The sequence below is a fragment of the Phalacrocorax carbo genome, chromosome 2, assembly GCF_963921805.1.
Source record: "Phalacrocorax carbo chromosome 2, bPhaCar2.1, whole genome shotgun sequence".
Lineage (NCBI taxonomy): Eukaryota > Metazoa > Chordata > Aves > Suliformes > Phalacrocoracidae > Phalacrocorax > Phalacrocorax carbo.
The window spans coordinates 149,971,321-149,993,482 of NC_087514.1; the positions used below are offsets into that span (position 1 = coordinate 149,971,321).

General features: G+C 41.0%; 1 protein-coding gene and 1 non-coding gene across 2 annotated transcripts; one reads left to right on the forward strand and one right to left on the reverse strand.

Moving 5' to 3' along the window:
* Positions 1-1,268: 1,268 nt before the first annotated feature.
* RAB18 (RAB18, member RAS oncogene family) lies at positions 1,269-17,594 on the forward strand. Its single transcript, XM_064444854.1, has 7 exons — positions 1,269-1,427; positions 4,014-4,069; positions 10,427-10,488; positions 12,399-12,471; positions 14,270-14,388; positions 14,469-14,535; positions 16,030-17,594. Exons 1-7 carry the CDS (start codon positions 1,360-1,362, stop codon positions 16,209-16,211), a joined length of 627 nt encoding a protein of 208 aa, XP_064300924.1. The 5' UTR covers positions 1,269-1,359; the 3' UTR covers positions 16,212-17,594.
* Positions 17,595-21,880: 4,286 nt separating this feature from the next.
* TRNAN-GUU (transfer RNA asparagine (anticodon GUU)) lies at positions 21,881-21,954 on the reverse strand. Its single transcript has one exon. It is a non-coding gene; the product is annotated as a tRNA-Asn (tRNA).
* Positions 21,955-22,162: the final 208 nt, after the last annotated feature.

The following is a 22,162-nucleotide window of genomic DNA, read 5'->3' on the forward strand; positions in this document are numbered from 1 at the left end:
CTATACACTTCAACAAAAAACTCAGAGTATAGACATACAGCTTTCTGTATGACCACAAAGCACAATCCAAACCATGAAAACTAAGTTGCACCTTCAACAAATCTCAGATTATTACTAATAAACAGGCCCAGTCCTGGTAGAAACACAGCCAGCCATTTATACACGCTTAATTATAGAATATACCTCCACAATTTAATAGGATAATTATTGTTATTATACTCATCCTGGGAGTTAGTTTTCTGAGGTAAAAGAGGCAGGAGATCCTGAAAGTGGAAGGAGCAAGGCACCAGAGATGTTTACCACATAAACACAAAAGAATGCTCACTGTGTTGACCCTGTAATTCAGCTGATGGCAACTGCCCAGCAAAATCAGGACTCTGCTACAAGGACTGTGCCCTCCACAGCCAGCATTCAGAGAAAAAGCATCACAGTCTCACAGGTACACCTGTCTTCTGCAAACTGCTGCCATGGCTTTATCACTTTAATTCGGTGTAGCTCCAGAAGCACCCAAGGCTGTTTACCTGCGCTACTGAGTCTTTGGAGGAGAGGCTGCCTAGCTGGCCCAAGGACTATAGCACAGACCAAGGACAATTGCAGGCCCGCATCAGACATGCACCTGATTAATTTTAAGAGTTGCACTTGCTTACACATGGTCTGAGGTAGGTTTCAAGCCGTAATAGCAGGTTAGCTGAATTGATTATACAGAGGTTTTCTCACTGGAATCAGTTTTATAATAACATTTAGGGCTTTTAACAGAGGATGAAGGGCTCTGCTAGTAGAATAGTATATAGCATCACATATCAACTGGCCTACACTGGTAGACATAAGAGGGGCTCGTGATCAAACGACTCATTTTTTTGGTGGTGTGTTCTTCACCTCGAAAGGTGCCTCCTTGCTCTGCTTCAGCACAGGGAGCTGGCTAGCTACCACGGTGTGGCTCAAGCGTCTTCTTTTCTCCGCCGATCACGGTTCCCCGAGGCCAAGAGAAACAAAAAGCCCAAACCTTCCCGCCCCACAGCACCAGAGCCGGCTCCGTGGCCCTCACGACCACAGCCCCGCCCCACGCCGTGCACGCGCCAGCAGACAGCACCCCAGCGCGCAAGCGCCCACCGACAGACCTCCCCCCCGCTGTAAACACGCCGGACGGCTGCACTCCCCTCCCGCTGCGCATGCGCCGCCGGTGGGGGCGGGTGTGTTTTTCTCCCCCCCCGGCACGGGCGCACCTGAAGCGCGCCGGGCGCATGCGCGGGGCGGGTGGGGAAGGGGCGAGGGCGGCGAGGCGCGCAGGCGCAGGCGGGGCCGCGCAGCCTGCCCAGGGAGCGTCCGTCGGGGCAGGGCCGGGGCGGGCGCACTGCTGCGATGGACGAAGACGTGCTGACCACCCTCAAGATCCTCATCATCGGCGAGAGCGGCGTCGGCAAGTCCAGGTGAGGGGGCGTCCGCCTCCCGCAGCCGCTCCCACCATGACGCGGGGCACCGGTGGGGCCCGGCCTAGGCCGCTGCCTCGTCGGCCGGCCGGCCTGGGCGCGGCCTACCCTGAGGAGGGTTAGGCCCCGCTGGGGGAGCTTCCTCGCCCCTCCTCGGCCGGCCCTCCTGCAGGTGAGGGGCTGCCCCTGCTCGGGGCTGCCGGCCTCCTCCGCAGCCCTGCCTCTGCTGCCGGCCCCGCAGCGGGGAGGGGAGAGCTGGTGTCTGCCAGACCCAGCTGGAAACCAAGCCCCAACAGAGCTCTGCTGGCCCGGCCAGGGGATCCGGGCCTCCCTGTGTCCTGTACAGCCTTGTGCCCGGTGAAGAGGGGCGCCCTAGCACATCTCCGTAGTACTTCGCAGTTAATCCTGTCTGTAATATGTACACGTAGAGTCACAAGTGACCCAGCGCTGTTGGGGGACACGACGACAGGGGCGTATAAGGCAGGCAGTGATGTAGTTCTACCACTGGTTCTTCTGCTGACTAATTATACTCTTTCTCAAGTACTTTGATTTCCTTCTCTCCCTCCTCCCATCCCCTGCCCTTTTCACGGTGTTTGTCTATGCTGCCTTTTTTTATCTTTTAGCTAATACGGGAAGTGGGATGTAAATACAGGAGGGCATCCAGGAATGTACCATACCAGTCATGTTAGTTCTGATATCTTTATGGCAGTAATCTGAGTCTTCTGCCAAGACACTAAATAACATATAAATTGCTAATTAGAAAAACCCTTTATTTGTTAAAAATTTTGCAGTCACTCCTTTGAGTTAGCTAGTAAATTGATAATCTAGAACAGTAGGCCACTGGTGACAGACATGATCTGAGCAAATTTCTTTCAGCTGAGGTAATCTCTTTTATATGTGGCCATATGGAAGAATTTTTCCTGAGGCAGATAGTATGCACAATGTTTTTGTATGCCTACTTTATGCTTATTGCTTCACATCAGGAATTGCTATGAAACGATAACACTACAGTTGTTCAGTTACAGGAACTTAATATCAAACTCTTCCTGAATTTGCATCACTTATTTATTACTTGACTAGGAAAGGTCAGATGCTAAACTTGTATTAGCATGGTGTAGTAAGTGCTTGGAGTCCTGACTTCTGAACCAAATGCTATCTTAAACCTGGTCCCTGTGAGTATGCTGTACTTTGTAGGCGAGGATATCTGCATATGAAAGAAAGGAGGGGAAAGTAGAAGTTGGCTAGGCTTAGCACTCAAGACTTGTAAACTGACGTTTTTATTCTAGTGGCAGTATGAGGGTTCCATATTTTATCTGTTTGAAGTGATAGTTTCAAAGTTGTAACGTTGAGTTGTAACAAAGATAGTTTTGGTTGTAATTAGAAGTAGCTGCTCTAAAATGGCATCCTAGTACAACTGTCTGAAGGGACCAGTAAAAACCTATGCTATCAACTATTTTTTTTAAATTTTAATTATTCTTTAGTAAATAAAGCTACCATTTAGTTTTGGGGTTCTAGTGTATGGAAAAAAGTTTGGTCAATGGTTAACTTGGGAGTTGACACCCAGCCTTACTGAAGTAAAGGAATGTCAGTAGTCACTCTTCTGTCAATGCAGGACTGCGGCCAAATGCTAAAAAGTACTTGGCTGCTAAATTCACATGAAAAAGGGAAGAGAGGTGGAAGAAAATGGGGAGGAGGGGGAGGGAAGGGAAAGACCAAAAGATAAATAGGTCTTTGTTTTGTTTTTTTAGCCTGGAAATCAATAGAAGGTGTCATAGCAAACAGCTGTCTGCCACATGGTAACATACACTTGCTAGAGATGCATAAGATCAGTGATTTTAAAAACTGTATGCTGAGAATTTTTGTCTCTTGACAAAATATTTACATTTGGCGCAGGTACAGTGGTATTATGGGCACTTCCTCGGGGAGCGCTACTACTATAGTGTGATGTGCTGGTAAATCTTAGTTGTAGCTGTTCATCTATTGGTAGTAAAGGATAGGGGGAAATGTGTCTGTAAGTCCTTACATACAAAAGGATACAAAATTGTGAAACAATTGTGAGCTAATTCTACTCTTAAACATCTGTGTTATTTCTCATGGGTGTAGTCCTTATTGTTCTCCTATGTTCCCAGTTCAAGGAGTTATTTCTGGGGTGAAAAGCTGACTTGGAATTTTTTTCTCAAGCTTACAGAAATACTGTGTGAAGCAATATGAAACAAAAAATCTTTTGTACTGAATCTGGGAGAGTAAAAATAGAGTAAGATAGATGCAGAACGCTTTGAGAAGCAGATCATGTGACTGTTGAGGCAACTGATTTGGCAACTTGCGTGGTACTTAGTTTTCAAAGAGATGTACTCGGGAATAAATGCAGAGAAGAGGCCTAGGCTCTTCTAGCAGAGCATGTCTGCTGTGTTATTTTCGTGTTGCCTTCTGTTTTTTGTAGAAGAGAAATTATAGATGAATGAGACATGTTTTTTGTTTAGTTATGTGATCTTGCTGTTACTTTCAGATTTGTAATTTAGAGGTTTCCATCAAGCTACAGATACACTACAATAACAGTAACTCTTATTTTTCTTCCCTCCCTGTCAGCCTTCTGCTGCGGTTCACAGATGATACCTTTGACCCAGAACTTGCAGCAACGATTGGTAAGTATGTGCTGAGACTACCTGAGAAAAACTTATACCAACTTCAGTATAAAATTGTAATTTGTTCAGACTTGCCTAACTGGTAGTGAAGTTCAGACATGTCTGTTTCTCTGCAGGGAGAGAATGATGTGGACACAGTTTTAGCATGCAGCACTCATTGGTGTAGAGCATTAACTCTACTGGTCTGTAGTTGTGCAAAAATATATCCTTAGCTAGGAAAAGGGATAAATGTCACCCTTCACCATGAAGATGGAAGTCATAGGCATAGGCAGTAAAAAGCTCCCGTGAAACAACCTGCAGTTCACTGCCAGCATTTCAGGCTAAAATGGAAATGTAAGAGGTACTGATATGTCTCCTACTGATATATCTTTGCAAGATAGCTATCAGGTTGTTTGAATAGTAATATTGTTGTCCAGAACTGTGTTCTATGTAATATGATACTTGGTAGACATCTTAAGAAAACTTACGACACTCGTTAGTAGGACATGTTAGCTCTTGCCAATCCTGACAGTACTAGGGTGTACTGGGCTCTGTGTGGGCTCTGCTTTTCCCCTATACAGAGGAAATTACAGTGTGGCTTTTCCTATCTTACATAGTAATCAATTCCTTGGCAGCTAGACTCTTGAGAAAAATGGAAGAGCGCCAAGAATCTAGAGCTGTTGGAGGGGAAAAAAAGCAGTTATGTGTCATTGCTATGTTGGTATGATACCTACCAAGAGTGAAGTTAGTTGTGCTGGAGTCACCTAGAATGCAGCATATACTATGTTGATCATTGTCAAACGAAGCAAAATGAAACATTGAAGAATGTGATGCAGCTCTGTTCCAAATTAATAACTAAAGTAATGCAAAATAAAGATGACTTTTCCACACAGTGGATTTCATTGCCTTTTTTACTTTGTCTGTAGGAAGAGTTCTGGCTAAGGACTTGTATGAAATTTTGTCTTTGAGTTCAGCTGTTGGTAAACAAAGCCAGGTCTGTCTAATTGGTTAAGAAGTCAATAAATTGATCTATTTTTCATTAATGTTAATAAGATACAGGAGTACTGCTCCATGTAAAGCACTGAGCAGCCGAGAGGAGGAACACAGCCTATTTTTGTTCATTTCATTGCTTGTAAAAAATGAACTTGTGCAAGTAGCCCTACCTCATGAGGTTTATGAGGGAGGATAGGGTAGAAGGAACCAGGGATGAAACAGAGCAGGTGGGGAAGATGGCAATCTTATATTCTAATCTAAATAGTTTTGACACTGTATATACTTCAAAACACCTTACTTTCTTGATATGTCAACCGTGTGGGCCTGGAAGTCAGTGCAGAATAGCTACTTTAGCTTTCATGATGTTTTGGATACCAGTAGACCTCAGTGTGGGCATCTTAACTGGGTTCTGTTTGTTTGTTTCCTTAATTGTGGGGTGGTTTTTCATTCTGCTGTTCATACATAATACTCCTTACCAATGTCAAAAACTGACATCAGTGCACTATTTGAGAAAGAACAAACAACAGTACACAAAAACCACAACAGTGGGGAAAGCCTTGGCTACAGCACAGCTGGTCCCTTGCAATGACCTGTTGAGATGTAACTTGTACAAACCTACTGGGTGCAATTTAAATGAAACCCTAAGCTATTGTTTTGTGTGGTTTTTTTTCCTTCAGAATCTTGTAATAATCCTGTGGAATTCTCAAAAGAATAACATGCCTTGGGCAAATATTTTTACTTCAGTAGCTTCAGTTGGATTAACCATGTTTTATTCAACCTAGTGGATTGCCTGCCCGCCTTGCATTCTCTTGAGGCTAACTTGTATATACCCCTGTATTTTCTGTTTTCCTTACTGTGCATGCTTGTCTTTACTAGCTTGCTCTTTGTATGAGAGGTTCTAGGTAAGTGTTCAGTGCAATCCCTCTTTCATAAGTGATGTATTACACAGATCTGATCTGTCTTAACTTTTTATCATTCCTTACACTTGGAGTCCTCCAACCCTAAGCTGTCCAACTTGTCAGTTACCTACAACACAAATAATACACTCTAGTTGATTTTGCACTTCCTGTACATACAGCATGGCATACTGGCCTGAATGGGAGAGCAGCATGAAGGTGACAGAGCTATTCCTTGCAGGCTGTAAGTCCATAGTATGTTTTTGTGTAGTGCTGAGGCCATATGGCTGAGGTGGTAGGTGTCAACAGACAGGAGTATGGTCTAGTAGTGCTGTCTTGTTTCTGGCTGCCTTCCAAGGCATGGTGGAAAGTACTGTTGGCTTTCTGTTGTCAGAGATAGAAACATCACTCTTGCGAGCTCAGGACTGATACCTGTCACACAAACATGTCTGTATTTCACTGAAGTATTTAGGGAACATAAGTACCCTGTTTGTTCAATTTAGCAAGGTTTTCTTGAGCCCTGCATTTTTTTCTGCTTAGCGGAATAGAATTATTAAGGTAGGAAAAGACCTCTAAGATCATTAAGTCCAACCACCACCCCACCACCACCATGCTTCCTAAACCATGCCCTGAAGTACAATTTTTTTTAATACCTCCAGGGATGGTGACTCCTCCGCATCTCTGGGTAGCCTGTTCCAATGCCTGACCACTCTTTCAGAAAGAAATATTTCCTAATATCCAATCTAAACCTCCCCAGGTGCAGCTTGAGGCCATTCCCTCTTGTCCTATCACTAGTGACTTGGGAGAAGAGGCCAACACCCACCTCACTATAACCTCCTTTCAGGTAGTTGTAGAGATGGATAAGGTCTCCCCTCAGCCTCTTCTTCTCCAGGCTAAATCACTCCAGTTCCCTCAGCTGCTCCTCATAGACTTCTTCTCCAGACCCTTCACCAGCTTCGTTGCCCTTCTTTGCACACGCTTCAGCAACTCAGTGTCCTTCTTGCAGTGAAGGGCCCAAAACTGAACACAGTATTCAAAGTGCGGCCTCACCAGTGCCAAGTACGGGGGCACGATCACTTCCCTGCTCCTGCTGGCCACACTATGCCTGATACAAGCCAGGATGCCATTGGCCTTCCTGGCCACCTGGGCACACTGCTGGCTCATGTTCAGCTGGCTGTCAACCAACAGCCCCAGGTCGTTTTCTGCTGGGCAGCTCTCCAGCCACCCTTCCCAAAGCCTGTAGCGTTGCATGGGGTTGTTGTGGCCCAAGTGCAGGACCCAGCACTTGGTCTTGTTAAACCTCATATGACTGGCCTCGGCCCATCACTCCAGCCTGTCCAGATCCCTCTGCAGAGCCTTCGTACCCTTGAGCAGATCAACACTCCTGCCCAATTTGGTTTTGTCTGCAAACTTACTGAGGATGCACTCAGTCCCCTCATCCATATCATTGATCAAGATATTAAACAAGACTGGCCTCAAAAGTGAGCCCTTGGGAACACTGTTTATAAGCAGTTGCAAACTGGATTTAGTTCAGTTTACCTCAACTCTATGGACTTGGCCATCCAGCCAGTTTTTTACCCCACAAAGAGTATGCCTGTCCAAGCCATGAGCTGCCAGATTCTCTAGGAGGATGCTGTGGGAGACAGTGTCAAAGGTTTTGCTAAAGTCCAGGTAGACAACATGCACAGCCTTTCCCTCATCCACTAGGTGGGTCACCTGGTTGTAGAAGGAGATCAGGTTGGTCAGGCAGGACCAGCTTTTCATTAACCCATGCAGGCTGGGCCTGATCCTCTCGTCCTGCACTTGTCTGGTGAGCTCACTCAAGATGTAGCTCTCTGTAATTTTCCCCAGTATCAAGGTCAGGCCGACAGGCCTGTAGTTCCCCAGATCCTCCTTCCGGCCCTTCTTGTAGATGGGCGTCACATTCGCTAGTTTCCAGTCATCTGGGACCTCCCCGGTTGACCAGGACTGCTGATAAATGATGGAGAGTGGGTTGGCAAGCTCCTTCGCCAGCTCCCCTCAGTACTCTCGGGTGGATCCCATCTGGCCCCATACACTTGTGAGTGTTCAGGTGGCTCAACAGGTCATAAACTGCTTCCTCCTGGATTATGGGGGGTTTATTCTGCTCCCCTGATCTGCCTTCCAGCTCAGGGGGCTGAATACCCTGGGGATAACTGGTCTGACTGTTAAAGACTGAGGCAAAGAAGGCATTTAGTACCTCAGCCTTTTTGTCATCCTTGATAGCAATGTTCCTCTCCACATCCAGTAGAGGATGGAGATTCTCTTTGATTCTCTTTTTATTGTCAATGTATTTGTAAAAACATTTTTATTACCCCTTACAACATCTCTTACTTGTACTTTTTTATGGCAGATTGATAATCAAAACCCTACTTATTTAAAAGATTTCTTTTTGTGAACTGGCTTTTTGTATGTGGTGAGCTTCTTGGTTTACTAGAATTAATTTGCCATGTCTTGATGACTTTAAAGGATATATTTTGGTGTGCTATTAGTTCATTTTAATACTTTTGCTTTTCAACAATTAGTCTAACACATGGGGTTTATTAACTATTTTAGTTGCTTAATTTACTTGCATTGGTCCTGCAGAATTTAAATTGTTATCTTTTAATTTTAAGCCAGCAGCAAGGCTAGCATAAAGGTATATATGCACTTCCTATCAAATGAAAATTGCAGAGCTGTGCAGACACAAGATACTGAATCTGTTTGCTGAATGGGAGGAGGATGCTGTGGCTTCAAAATACACCTAATACTTTTTTTCCTAAGAAAAGTTTTTCTTCTTAAAACTACTGTGACATATTTTAGATTTGTTATGTTAAGTACCTGATAGGTGTGTAGTATCTACAGTTATAGGTTTTCAGGTCAGACTAATGGATATAAGAATGTGCTGTGAGCTGTTGGACATCATAGTTGAGCAATGGTGATTTTTAGAGGTTAGGGAAAGAAATATGCAACTACAGTGGAAGAAGAGATTCTTTAGCCTAAAAGTTTCTGCTGAGTGGTGCAAAATTGGCAGGGCAGGATGTTCTTTAGGACCAATTTGAGTCAACTTGCTAGCATAGCAGTCTTCTGTGAACACAGTAGAGTTCTAAGATCTGGTGTTTAAAACAAAGTTAATAGCGACTGTTCTCTTCTGTGAACGTAATCCTAAAATAATGTACCATCCTTGCGCATGGCATGGAGCATTCCATTACTGGAGTCTTAGTCACTGAAAAAAGAGTTCTGTTCAGTTACTGTGAAAGTTAATGCACTTTGGCAAAATTCTGCTTGAAATAAAGAGTATGGGCTTCTTCCAGTGTAGAATGTAGTCTGAAAATCACTTTCCACTCAGGGAACACTAGTGAGCTGAAGCTGTGAAACAGCGGAATAAAAGTTGTGTGATATTTTTTTTTTTTAAACAAAGGTCTTTTAAACCTCAGTTGCAGTGAAGTTGTAAATCTGGTTGCAGTGTACAGTTTCTTAAGCATCCTATATACCCTCTGTGACTTTAAGTTGAACATGTTTTGGCAGCTGTTTGCACTTGTTTGTAATCTGCTTGGCCTTGGGAATATAACTGCAGCACACTTATCATGAGGCCCTACTTAAACATTTTGTGTTAGAATAGTTAGAAATTCTTATTCTTGTAGCAAGTACAATGACTACCATTTTAAGTCAAAGTGCAGAATGTTTGCTGTTACACTTGAGAGTTGTTCATATAAAGGTATCAACTTTCTGCACTACTACTTCATTTCAGGGCTGCTGCCTGGTGGGAAGTGAGAGTTGCTCCAAAAAAATTTAAACATTCTTCCAGTTATTTGCTGTTGGTAACCTAAGGATTAAATTACAGCAAAACAGATCATGGCTGTATCCAGCCTCTGCAACTGATGTGTGTTGCTATATCCTTTAAATTTGCACAGTCATTAACATCTTGTTTTCCGTGGCTTGAGTTTTGTGCAGCTTGTGCTTGGGCAAGTGATAGGCTGCTAGTTCCTGTGTGTTTAAAAAAAAGAAAAGTGGGGAGTGGGAATTGTCAGATATTGAGGGAGATGGCTGTTATCAGCAGCAGAACTGCTACCACGTTGTCTGTTCTTTTTATTCTTTGTCATTGAGCATGGCGTGGTGAGTCCCTGATGTTGCTGGAATACCAGTAAGAGATAGACCATGTGTTCATATAATGTAAAGCTTATTTGACATGTTTGTTAGAGGAATTACTGTCATCTAATGTTATTTCTCACAGGATAGCAATCATGTAGTAGATGAGTCTCTGTCTATATCAGTTTACCTGTGCATGATCACCTTGATAGGACTTGGTAGCCTTTTAGCAACAAAACCTTGAGTTTTGAGAAAGGTTCATAAATAGATGATGAAACTTGTTCTTCCTGCTCCTCAGAAATTGTTTTCTGAGTTGTTTTTTTTTCTTCCCCTTTCTCTTTACTTTCTCTTTCAAAAATAGCTGTAGTATGCTTGAAGAACTGAAATATTTTTCCTCCTCTAGGTGTGGACTTCAAGGTGAAAACTATTTCAGTTGATGGAAACAAAGCTAAACTGGCAATATGGGTAAGTCTTTCCTGAGTTCTTAATGTACTGCTTTACTTTAGGAATAGTGATAGCTTACATAATGTACAGTTTGTATAGAATCCTTTTCTATTTAATATGGAGGTGATTGGGATATGAGTGGGAGATTAATACTGAACCATTCAGAAGGTGGAATGAACTGTGAGGCAACTGGCTAACGGGGCAATTCTGTTGCCTATGAGCTGCTTCTGCAGCACTGATTTCAGGTCTGATTGGGATAGGAGTAGAGAAAAGGAGGAGTAAAATGCTACTAAATCAGTCAGGCTCTAAAACTGCGAATGTGGCCATTCCTAGATTTTTTGAAGGAGTAATTAATTGTTCTCTAAGAGTTAGCGCTCACTAATCTGAGACTCCCCTGTATGCATCACTCTTGTCTGTACTTGACAGGTTTTAAAAGGGTGCACTTCTTAACCTAAATGTTTTAGGCAAAATTTAGTAGTGTATTAATAGGTTAAGAATTATTACTGCCCTCATACAAAGACTTTTATAGCCTCAAGGTCAGTGTTATTTGTAGCAGATGCAGCTGAAAGAGGGAGAGGCAGTGTTTGTAACCTTAGCCTTAGTGTGTTCAACATCTACTGTAGTTAAAAGTAGAACTCCTAAATTCATGGCAAGTGAAGAAGGAAAAAGTACTTCCAAGCTTTTTTTAAACATTCTCCATTCTGCAAACCAGTCTCCTCCACACTTATGTGATTTGAAGCACCTTTTGAATATTCAGACCCAGTTGTGACTTCTTCTAGCAAGCAAGAATAAAACCTTGTTTCTCATGTAAGCAAGATACCTGACCTTTGCTTCCTTGGGAAGTAGTAGTGGAACATGAAATATATATAGCAATACTTCTGCTGCTTTGAGGGTGTTTCCTATCTCAGCTAACAAACAGGACTTATGTCTTAATTGGACGATAATAATCACTAAAATAAATGAGTTTGGCAAGGAAAGTAACTGCAACAACTTGACAGACAACTAGACATAGAGGAGGAAAACCAGACTGGTAGCAGAATTATGAGTGGTCATGGGATGGAAAATGTTACATAGGGCTAACTTAGGGTTTATCTTTCATATTGGTGAATATGAAGAAATAATTCTGAGGTAAACTGGAAAAGAAAAGCTTGTAAAGCTGTATCATGACACAGAACCAGTTTGAGATGTGTGGGATTGACTGACTGACTTGTAAAATGCTGGAAGTTCAGTTAAGTTATTCAGGTTCTTTGTCAGGGAACTGTTTTGAATCCACACTGTATCATGTATTGCTTCTAATCTAGGGTAACTTGAATGAAGTTACTTAAATCTATCCATAAAGTTTGTGATGAGTGTGCACTGTAACGATGTCTGTTAAGAAAATAGCATTCTAATATTTGAGTTTTTTGCAGAGCTGTTGACACTTTAAATGTGAGGATGTAAATTGAACTTTACTTAAAAAGAGAAAAACCTGACTTGCTTCTGCTCTGTCATAGCGTGTTAAATACATTTACCCTGGCACTGAATTAAATTGAATAGGACCAAAGTGATTGAAATGAGGGAACTAGTTTTGTTGCCATCTGTTTTGATGCTTATTACAAAATCTTAGTAAGTACTACAGCTATGCTTCTTTCTTGCTGGTTGTTGCCATACTAGTTGCAGAACAAATGTTCTGCAGAAATGGCTATCTTATTGCTATATAGTCCAGTTAGTTACTACATCTAGCAGTTTAAAGGTGTTTCCCATGACAGACTACATAAAATCTCAAAGTTAATGTGCAGTAAAACAGGAGGGGAGGATATAAACTCAGTTAATCTGGTAGTTGAATATGCTTTGAATCTTATATTATGTGATCATTAGAAGCAGAATACCTGAGAGCTAAACTAGATCCTGCTCAAACTCTGAATAATGGACCTTTCTGAATGGCTTTTTAGGATACTGCAGGTCAGGAGCGGTTCAGAACATTAACACCCAGTTACTATAGAGGTGCACAAGGTGTTATCCTAGGTAAGTATAGCTTTGCATGCTATTTTGAATAAATGTATTGTTTTCTCATGTACTGGAGTTGCATAGACCCATATAACTTTCCTATATATCTACTTGATATTAAAAATCATTGTATCTGTGTGGAACACCTGATATATTAAAGGATCTTGAATTTGATGTCTTGACCTCTTTCTCATGTAGTCAGTGTGACTGGCCTGAGAACCACTGATTCTTGCATGAGATAAAAAACTTGCTGTTTGAAGGGATAGCTTGGAGCTGTCCCTGTGCTGCAAAGAATTTTGCCTTTTGTTTATTACTTTTGGTTTTTGCCTGTGCTTACTAAGCCCAGGGTCAAAAGAAAAGAAAATAGAAAAGAGATTTTTCTCTTCTCCTCAGTGTATCCTTTCTGTATCAGTATGTATACAGCCTTCTCTTTTTCTTCTACCTATTCCTTTTTCTTAATGAAATGAAAATAAATGCTGTGGAGTCCAGCTGGGATTGTTTTGCTATTTGTATCTCTGTACTGATGGGATGTTACGCAGTCAGAATCACTTAGAAAAGACTAGCTGGGAACATAAAAATCATCAGTCTGTGTAGGAGAAACCCCGGCCAAAACCTGTAATTGCAACTTTTCAGTGAAGTCTCTTTTGAATATGGAAATGCTTTCCTTTGTAAATGGAAACCAGTTTACTGGGGACTGAGGTCTGAAGTTCTGCTTCTCCACTGCTAGAATTGAGCTAACTAAAGTAAGGGCAGGGAAGTAAGTTTAATTTTTTTTCTTTTAAGTTGCATCTGACTTAAGAGATTCTTGGTGAGTTATTGTGTCCAGATAAATTAACTCGGAATAACCTCTGTCATGAGGCTTCCTGGTATGTTTTGTTTTGTATGTACTGTTTTCCTAAGTCTGAGTTGCATTATCTTCCTGGTATAGGAAGGTGCTTAGTTGCTGGCACTGCACCTGCCACTTACTGTTGAAAGCCATAAAAGTTCTGCTGGCTGTTGAGATTTGCTCTCTCATTTTAATTAAATAGTCAAGAGAAGGTTATTATTTGTTAAACAATTTCCTAAAGTAAAGGTTGTTCATGCAAGTCAAGCTATAGATTTGACTGAAACCAACTGTTTATGCCTGTCTCCACATGGGATGTGAGAATGAAGGAACAAATACTTTCATAGCTTGAAATGGTAGCTATTAGACAGTCACTGGGTAGTGGGTTTTAGGTTTAACAACATCTGCTTTCTGCCTTCCTTTTCTGATCCTAGTATTGCTTATTATATTACTTACATCCCACACATATGCTAAACAGTTTGAAACAGTAAAAATGCTGAAAATTCAGTAGTTCACTGGTATTTGTGAGAGTTTGGCAGTCAGTTTACGTTTTTAGCTAAATCAGTAGCATACCAACAGTGTTACAGAAGTCTTAATTATCATTAATTAACTCAGTTTAGTAGGTCATGCCATCCTCTTTGCACATCTTTTGTGTAGCGATGTTAAAAAGTATCCTACATCAGGGGGCTGCAAGTGTAGAATTCTTTTGAGAATGTTAGCTTCTAACCTGTAAGCTAGGATGTCTCAACATAAATTAGGCTGAGAACAGTAGATGACTGAATCTTAGAGTTGCTCTGCATTAGTGTCATCAGTGATTTGAGTTGGTGGATATTCAACTTTTTTCCAGTTGTTGTCTGGCTGGAGTAAGTAAATTGGAGTCCTTGGGACTCCTTCAGTTTTGTAATTCAAAAAGCCATAATTTTTGCTCTTTTGTAATGTAAGCTTTATTTGTTGGAAAAATATTGTGGAAATAATATTGCTAATATCTTTCAGTTTATGATGTCACAAGAAGAGATACTTTCATCAAGCTGGATAACTGGTTAAATGAATTGGAAACATACTGCACAAGGAACGACATAGTGAAAATGCTAGTTGGAAACAAGATTGATAAGGTAAACTTAATTTGGCTGCAGTAAGTAATCTGTTGGTGTATTTTGTTAATAATGCATATTAATGCTATGTCTTCTTATAGGAAAACCGTGAAGTTGACAGAAATGAAGGTCTCAAATTTGCAAGAAAACATTCCATGTTGTTCATAGGTATGTAACAGATATTTGCAGAGATCTTACTTGTTTTTTGTTACATAATGAAAAGTACCGCTTCTGTAGGACTGATAATCTTTATATGTACAGTCCAATTAATGATATTTCTCAGCTGCAGTAGGTACAAAGATAATAGGTGTTCCCATCTTTTTTAAAACTATCCCTAAATAGGTCCAGATACGTATTCTAACTGTGGATGAGTATCCTGAAATGCATAAGGATTACGGGTGGAATACAGGCTTTACTGTAGTCTGACAAAACTTGTTTTAGATTTGAGGTTTTGTTTGATTTCTTTTCCCAGCTTACTTGCTAAATTAATAACAGAAGCAAAATGAAAGAGAGAAAATTGGTACTAGTGCCCAGCTTTCAGTATAGCAAAAGAGCTGGTGCTTGACAGAAATCTGTGTTAGAACTGGGATGTAGAAATAGGTAGCAATATAATTAATTTTACAAATGGTGGGTGGGATTGAATAATGACATAATCGTGACTGGAGCAAATATGTTGCTCTCATCTTGCTGCAAAATGAAATGGGTCTTGTAGGCATAGTCATAAATTAAAGTGGGTGGTGAAGTGATTCTTTATGTTTAAGTTTATTACATGTTTCATTTAAGGATCAGCAGGGATTACTTTATAGGATTACTCCAGTAGAAAAGCAGTTCACTGACATTTCCTGTACTTATGTTCCCATCTCTGACTAATGACATATCTTGGTCTAGTACCTTGCTGTGTTTCTTTTTGGGTATGGTGTCAGATGTGGAAATAGAAGTTCAAAGTTAAGGCACAAGCTGTTAAGTGTAGGGAAGATGAAAAGAAACATTAAAATTAAACTATAAATATGTATATGCGCATGCTACATATGCTAAGCACCTGCTTGGCTGTGTAGGAGAACAGGGCAAGCCCTGGTGGCACTGAACAGTTTCAGATGGCATCTGTTGCTCTCATACCCTGTGAGCAAATTTCTTGGGCTTAGCCAAAGTAAGGCTCCTGAGTGAAGTTGCCTAGAATTTTAACTGCAGAAGAATTGAGATCCGTTATTGTTTTTTATCATATGAGTTGTGTCATGGAGGCTGACCCAGAATCCTGCAGTATGGATCCTTGCTTCTTATGGTATGGTGGTACTGCAGTTCTGACTAATGTACAGAACTGAAATACAGAACAGCAATCAGGTTTATCAGACATCTTAAGTTAGTAGAACCCTTCTTTCTTACTGAAACGCTTTCCACAGAAAAATAAAGCTAAGCTATAGCTGTCTCCATATATCCTAGTGACGTTCAACTTGGAAGCTCTTCTATTAAAGAGTCTTTTGAGGTGCTGCCTTATGTGATGACAGAAATCTGCATACCTGCTAATTTTGGCACTGCTAAATTATTATAGAATATGTTGTAGAAATTGTAAGTCTAGGTTGTAGGTTGAGACTTCACTGAAAGAGAAGTACTAAACAAGTTACTGGAAGTGGTGCTAACATTTGACTTCTTGCATCCCTTCTCCAGAGGCAAGTGCAAAAACATGTGATGGTGTACAGTGTGCCTTTGAAGAACTTGTTGAAAAAATCATTCAGACTCCTGGACTGTGGGAGAGTGAAAGCCAAAACAGAGGTGTAAAGTTAACAAACAAGGAAGAAGGATATGGAGGAGGAGGAGCAGCGTGTGGTGGATATTGTTCTATGTTATAAACTTTGGGAAGCTTATTCTTTGCGTATTTAAACAGATAGTGACATCTTTCTGTACATAAATTCATTAAATGCTATTTTTAGGGACCTTGCAGTTTGCACATATTTGTTTTGTATCATGGCAGTGAACACTTGTAGGAAAAATGTTCTGCAGCTTTCCCAGTTTGAAAACGTTATGGTAAGCATGCCCAGTTTGCAATCTTCAGGTTTTTATAAGTAGCATAAATAATGTGCAAGAACAAATGCACTACAAATTTTATGACTGTATACGTTCATCATTTAATTATTCAAAAAATCCATCTAAGACACATTAGTGCATTGTCTGCTCTCTTATTTTTAAATGCTCTTGAAATTATAGAACTATCTAGTGTGCACAGATCTTGAAAACCGTGTGAGCTATAAATGTTACATTTCATTTCTTCTGGTAAATGCTTTTTTTATGGTATTAAAACAGCAAGATTATACAGTCCTTAGACAAGTCTGCTGAATTTTTGTCTTTCAGCAGAACTGTCTACAATACGAATCGGTACAGGCCGTAGTTGGTATCGGCACCTTCTTGAAGAGATGTTTTGAAAGCTTCCTTTGCAAAGCTTTTTTCTTTTTAATCATCACTTCAGTTGGTGGCTTAACTGGAGTTTTAATCCTGTGATATTTATATACTAAATTTGTGGTACTCTTGCACTCTAGGTTTTTATGATGCAGCCTTCCCTAGACTTGTTCTAGAAAGTCTTCATTTTTGGCAAGGAGTCTGAATGACACCTTTGTTCTTTCATTGTGAATCAATTTGCCACACTTCAGTACGGATGCCTGATTTTCCTAAATGTTTATAATATAACTTTGTCTCAAACTGTAGCTCGCTGTGGCTGTGAAGATCTCTTATCACGTGTCTGCTTTGTGCGGCTACTTGTTCAGAAATAAAACTTCCTGTCACAGACACTAAAGCTATAGGGCTTCTTGATCTCTATATGGAAAAATACTACTGCAATGAGTATTCACTTGAACTCGCTGTATCAAAGCCAATGGTTTGTTTCAGAACACTTGTATAGACTAATAAATTTTTTTCCTCAGTATTCAACTTTTCTAACCTCTTCCTATTGTAGAGTTGTATATTTTCTAGTACATACAGCTTAAACAAGGTCACTTATTACAGAAATATTATTTCTGAAGGACAAGACAAGGATGCTGTGTTGTTCTGTTGGTTTTTTTCTTTTTAAATAATCACTATAGTGCAATCAGTACTGAACTATTGGGCAGTTTCTTGTAAATATAGTGATGACAGCACCTTTTATTACTGCAAGGTTTTGTGTAAATGTCAACATACATGATCTGTATTTTGCAGCAGGTCTTGGCTGCTTCTGTTAAAATACACTATTCTTCACACAGAAATTTTGTTTTGTATTCTGTTTTACACTTGCTAGAAAACAATACCAAAATTTGAAGACTTAACCATGCTAGTTTTTACCAAATATTGTATCTATAGTATTGTTAATGTAGTAGGATAATTTAAATATGTAAATGTAATTAATATTAAATATACATACATGTTATATTAAAATGTTAGATTTGTATTACTGTTTCATGTAGAACATGTGGGCTGAGCAAATCTTGTTTGTTAGCGTTGAGTTCAAAGGATTTCTGGTTTTTGTAGGCTAGCAGTAGAGGAAACTTGTAGGAGCACTAAAACTCTGAATAACAATTATTCCAATTATTTCAGTAATATTGGGCAAGTAGCATAATGCTGGCAGATGCCTGTAATTTATTTCCCTACCTATTTTCTCCCTAGTCTGGGTGCATCCCTATGTTGAGAATAGACTTATTTTTAATTTTCTTATGGAAGGCCCTTTTATCACGGGACCTGGATTCATCTTTCATTCTGCCTTTGCCAGATCTGACAGCCCTTGTCAAAGGGAGGAACTGCAGGGCACTCTGAATAGCGGGTATTGTTCTGCAAAAGAATCAAGTCATTTGCTCCCTCTTTCCCTGCAAAATTTTTCTTGGGAGAGTATTCTGAAACAGCATATTTAGTGAGAATGAGAGCAGTTAGCTGTTTTGTTTTGTTTTGTTTTTTTTTAAAGCAGGTGTTTTCTAATTGATTAGCAACTAGCTCTTCTATCTTTTAAGCACGTTTGGTTATGTCCCCGAGGAATGGCTTTTCCTAGAGCCTTGATAGCTTTCCTCATTACTCTTGGCAAGAAGCTACGTACTGGAGGGGTGGGTTCCTGTGCCTCTAGTACTTGTTAGAGCAAATTTAGCATCAGTTACTCTTACGCTGTTAAGGGAGTGTGTGTGTGTGTGTATATATATATATATATGTATTTTTTAAATCCTCCTCTTGATCCTCTTTTCTGGGGGGGTGGGTGTGAGGGCAAAGCTGCCATCTTTCAGATAAGACTGTTCCCATACTTCCAAAGTTGTTTTTCCTCTTTCCAGGTCAGAATTGTATCACGGTCACTTCCAAGTGCACTTTCACTGTTGTAGCTGTAATGCAAGAATATCTAAAACTACTAAAATCTGTATTGTAACCTCTACGTAGTACTGATTTAAGCCTATGTCTTTGTGGAATATTGGGTATTGCAGGCAGAGGAGTATGCATGAGAGATCCTTCAGTCTACTTCAGTAGGTAGCTGAGGGATAGTGGAGATAGCTGTTGTTTGCTCTTCATCAGGTAATGAGAATGTGTCCATTTCCGTGGCATATAGTTTATAAGAAAATACTAAACCAGAATGAGATAACTGAGAAATCTTACATGATCATGATCACGAAAGACAGTTAAAACTGAAGTTGTTTCCAGTACTAACTAGCAGTTAAGTACTTGTGTCTGGCAGGGGCTTTCTGTAGTGTTTGCACTAGCCTGGAAGAATACGGCACAGCAGTTGCATCTTCTTGAACTTACGCTTGAGAATACTACTAAGTGTTGTTACGGTTTTGTCTTGGATTTCTTCCACTGCTCTAAAACGAAGGTGGGACAGGCTTCTGGTGGAGATTTCAAGATGCGTTTTTTTAATTATTATTTTTTTATTGTTAGTGGGGCTTTTAGCCAAACTACAGCATCACTTTTCCTGTTCTCCTACTGCAATAATGAGATCAACAGCTGGCTCAAAGTAAGTCCTAACAAAATGAAAACCTGAGTTCAGTAAGTCCCCAAACAATATTAATGACTGTCTCATCAGCCTTGGCTGAACTTCAGGAAACAGCGGTGTTCTTGCTGCCATCACATACCACAGTGGCAACTGCTCCGTACACTTCACTTTGTTAGCTCCCTTGTTTGCCAGTAACCGGAAGGATATATAGTGAGCTACAATAATCCTTCTAATCTTGCCCCATAGTTCAGTGTCATAATTCTTTGTTTTGAGGCTGAACTGGATGCATTTTTTCAACTTGCAAAACTTGGGCAGCCTGTGTTGTGATCAGCACAAGTTACCGCTATTTAGCTATGGAAGATTTATATAAATGTTCGAGGTGCTGCATCGAGCCCACATGTGCTAGCTTGTTGAAAGCTTCTGTAGTAGTTTTCAGTGTCTTGCTGTCCTTCATGAAGGTGTCAAGAAGCAACGTTGGTGTGAACAGGGCTTTTTCATCTTGCCAGACAAACCATTGCATGGTTTTCAGAGCTAGCTGAGCCTTCAAGGGCAAAATACAAGGTGTTTTTCCTGGTCAATTTCCAACAGCATTAGCTTCTGGGGGAAAAAAGAGAGACGCTCTCCGTTAAAACTGTTTCAAGTTTTGTAAGGTTTCCACATACCTTGCTCTTGAGTATCTGTGGCACCTTAATTAAAAATAGAAGGGTTATACAGGCAAAGAACTGTGAAGGTGTGTTTCCACACTACTGCATGCTTACATTCTGTGGCTGATTTTGATGCAAGAGTAAGAAGTTTTGTCCTTGTCCTTGTGCCAGAGTAACATCTGGTCCTTTCTGTTGGGAGTTTAAATGGTCATGGTGGTTAACTACTGACGATATTTTTTTCATGCTACTAGTTTCTGTAGCATCTATGCATATTTTACATGCAACAATAGCAAAATGGTTATTGAAGTTCTGGGACTCGTGGGCTCTGGTTCTTTGTTAGAAGCCTAAAAGAAACCCAGAAGCAGCCTTAAAATAAGAGTGTCAAATCATGATTGGAAGGAAACTTTTCTGGTGTTTTCTGTGTGTAATCAGCTCTGGATTTACTTGGTTCTTGGAACAAGTCTGCTGATGGGATCCTTTTGACAGGAGTGCTTGCGTCCCAGCTTTCCCAGCGTTCCTAATGCTTGTCAGGCTGGATGTTCTGATCTGAGGAGTGTGGCTATCAAGGTGTTCATGACAGCATGAAACTTTTTTCTCAACATAGCTACATCTGGAGCATCTCGTTACTACTTAGGATTAGGACCAAAGCTGTAAACTGGGGTTCAGGGAAGAGTAGCAGCAGCTGCCCAAACTGTGAAGGCAGATTTAATAATATAAAATATATTTAATATGTAATATATTATGCACACAAAATATATAATACAATTATTATATAGTATGCCATATAGTAAACCCACTATTAAATATAATAAAACATTGTTATAATTAAGATACTTTATTAAAATATATAATGCAATATAGAAATACAATGTATATTATTATTTCATATTGGTTAGAGATTAAGTATCATCTCTGAACTTCAGCTTCACACATAATGAATTATTTTAATTCAGGGTTGGTATGACAAAGGTACAAAGCCTGTGGGCAAGCATTGTCTGGAAGAAGGAAGGATGCCTGTGGAAGCATGGGTTGGGCTTTACATACTGATAAAGCCTGAGCTTGATATGAAATCAAAGTTGAAGTTCTAGATTAATTGCGTACTCAAGGTGCCAGAGGTCAGAGATCACATCTGCCTAGATGCCATTTGACTTAAATTTTTCTCCTGAACCATACCCTGAATCACAGAATGATTGAGGTTGGAAGGGGCTTCTGGAGGTCATCTGGTCCAACCCACCTGCTCAAGCCAGTACACTTGGAGCTGGTTGCCTGGGACTATGTCCAGATGGCTTTTGAATGTCTTCAAGGAGGGAGACTCCACAACCTCTTTGGGAAACCTTTTGCAGGGCTTAGTCACCCTTACAGGAAGAAAAGTGTTTCTTGATGATCAGACGGAACTTCCTGTGTTTCAGTGAGTGCTCATCACCTCAGGTGCTGTTGCTGGGCACCATTGAAAAGAGCCTGGCTTCATCCTCTTTGCACCATTCCTTCAGGTATTTATCAACCTTAATAAGATCCCTCCTCAGTCGCCTTTCCTTCAGGCTGAGCAGTTTCAGCCTTTCCTCACAGGAGAAACGCTCCCTTAATTATCTCCTTGGACTCTCTCTCCAGTATGCCCATGTCTCTCTTGTAATGGGGAGCCCCAACCTGGATGCAGTACTCCAGATGTGGCCTCACCAGTGCTGAGGAGAGGGCAAAGATCACCGCCCTTGACCTGCTGGCTATGCTCCTAATGCGGCCCAAGAGACTGCCGTCTGCTTTTGCTGGGGCTGGTTGCTGGCTTATGTTCACTTGGTGTCTACCAGGACCTCCAGGTCCTTTTCTGCCAAGCTCCTTTCCAGTGGGGTGCCCCCGATCTGCTGGTGCCTGCCGGTGGTTCCTCTGCAGGGGCAGGACTTGGCACTTCCTTGTTGAGCTTCATGAGGTTGCTGTTGGCCCCTAAAAGCGAGCCCGTCCCTGGGTGGGCTTGAACCACCAACCTTTCAGTTAACAGCCGAACGCGCTAACCGATTGCGCCACAGAGACTGATGTGCAGTGCATCAGAAGAGCTGAATTCCTGACTGCATTTGATAACTGCTGACGGTGATGGCTGTATGTGTTGGACAGTGACAGGCCAGTGCTGCTGGCACCTTATTGCAACAAACCTGATGTGTTATTGTGTCAGAATATTGTAGCAGATGGGGCTTGGGGAAAGAAATGCCATTCCCCCTTTTGTGGGGTGTGAAAGATGAGA

Excerpts from the sequence above, each read along its gene's own strand:
- RAB18 (XM_064444854.1), top strand. The coding sequence starts at position 1,360 with ATGGACGAAGACGTGCTGACCACCCTCAAGATCCTCATCATCGGCGAG. Across the intron at positions 14,389-14,468 it reads TTGGAAACAAGATTGATAAG|GAAAACCGTGAAGTTGACAG; the intron begins GTAAACTTAATT and ends GTCTTCTTATAG. Across the intron at positions 14,536-16,029 it reads ACATTCCATGTTGTTCATAG|AGGCAAGTGCAAAAACATGT; the intron begins GTATGTAACAGA and ends TCCCTTCTCCAG.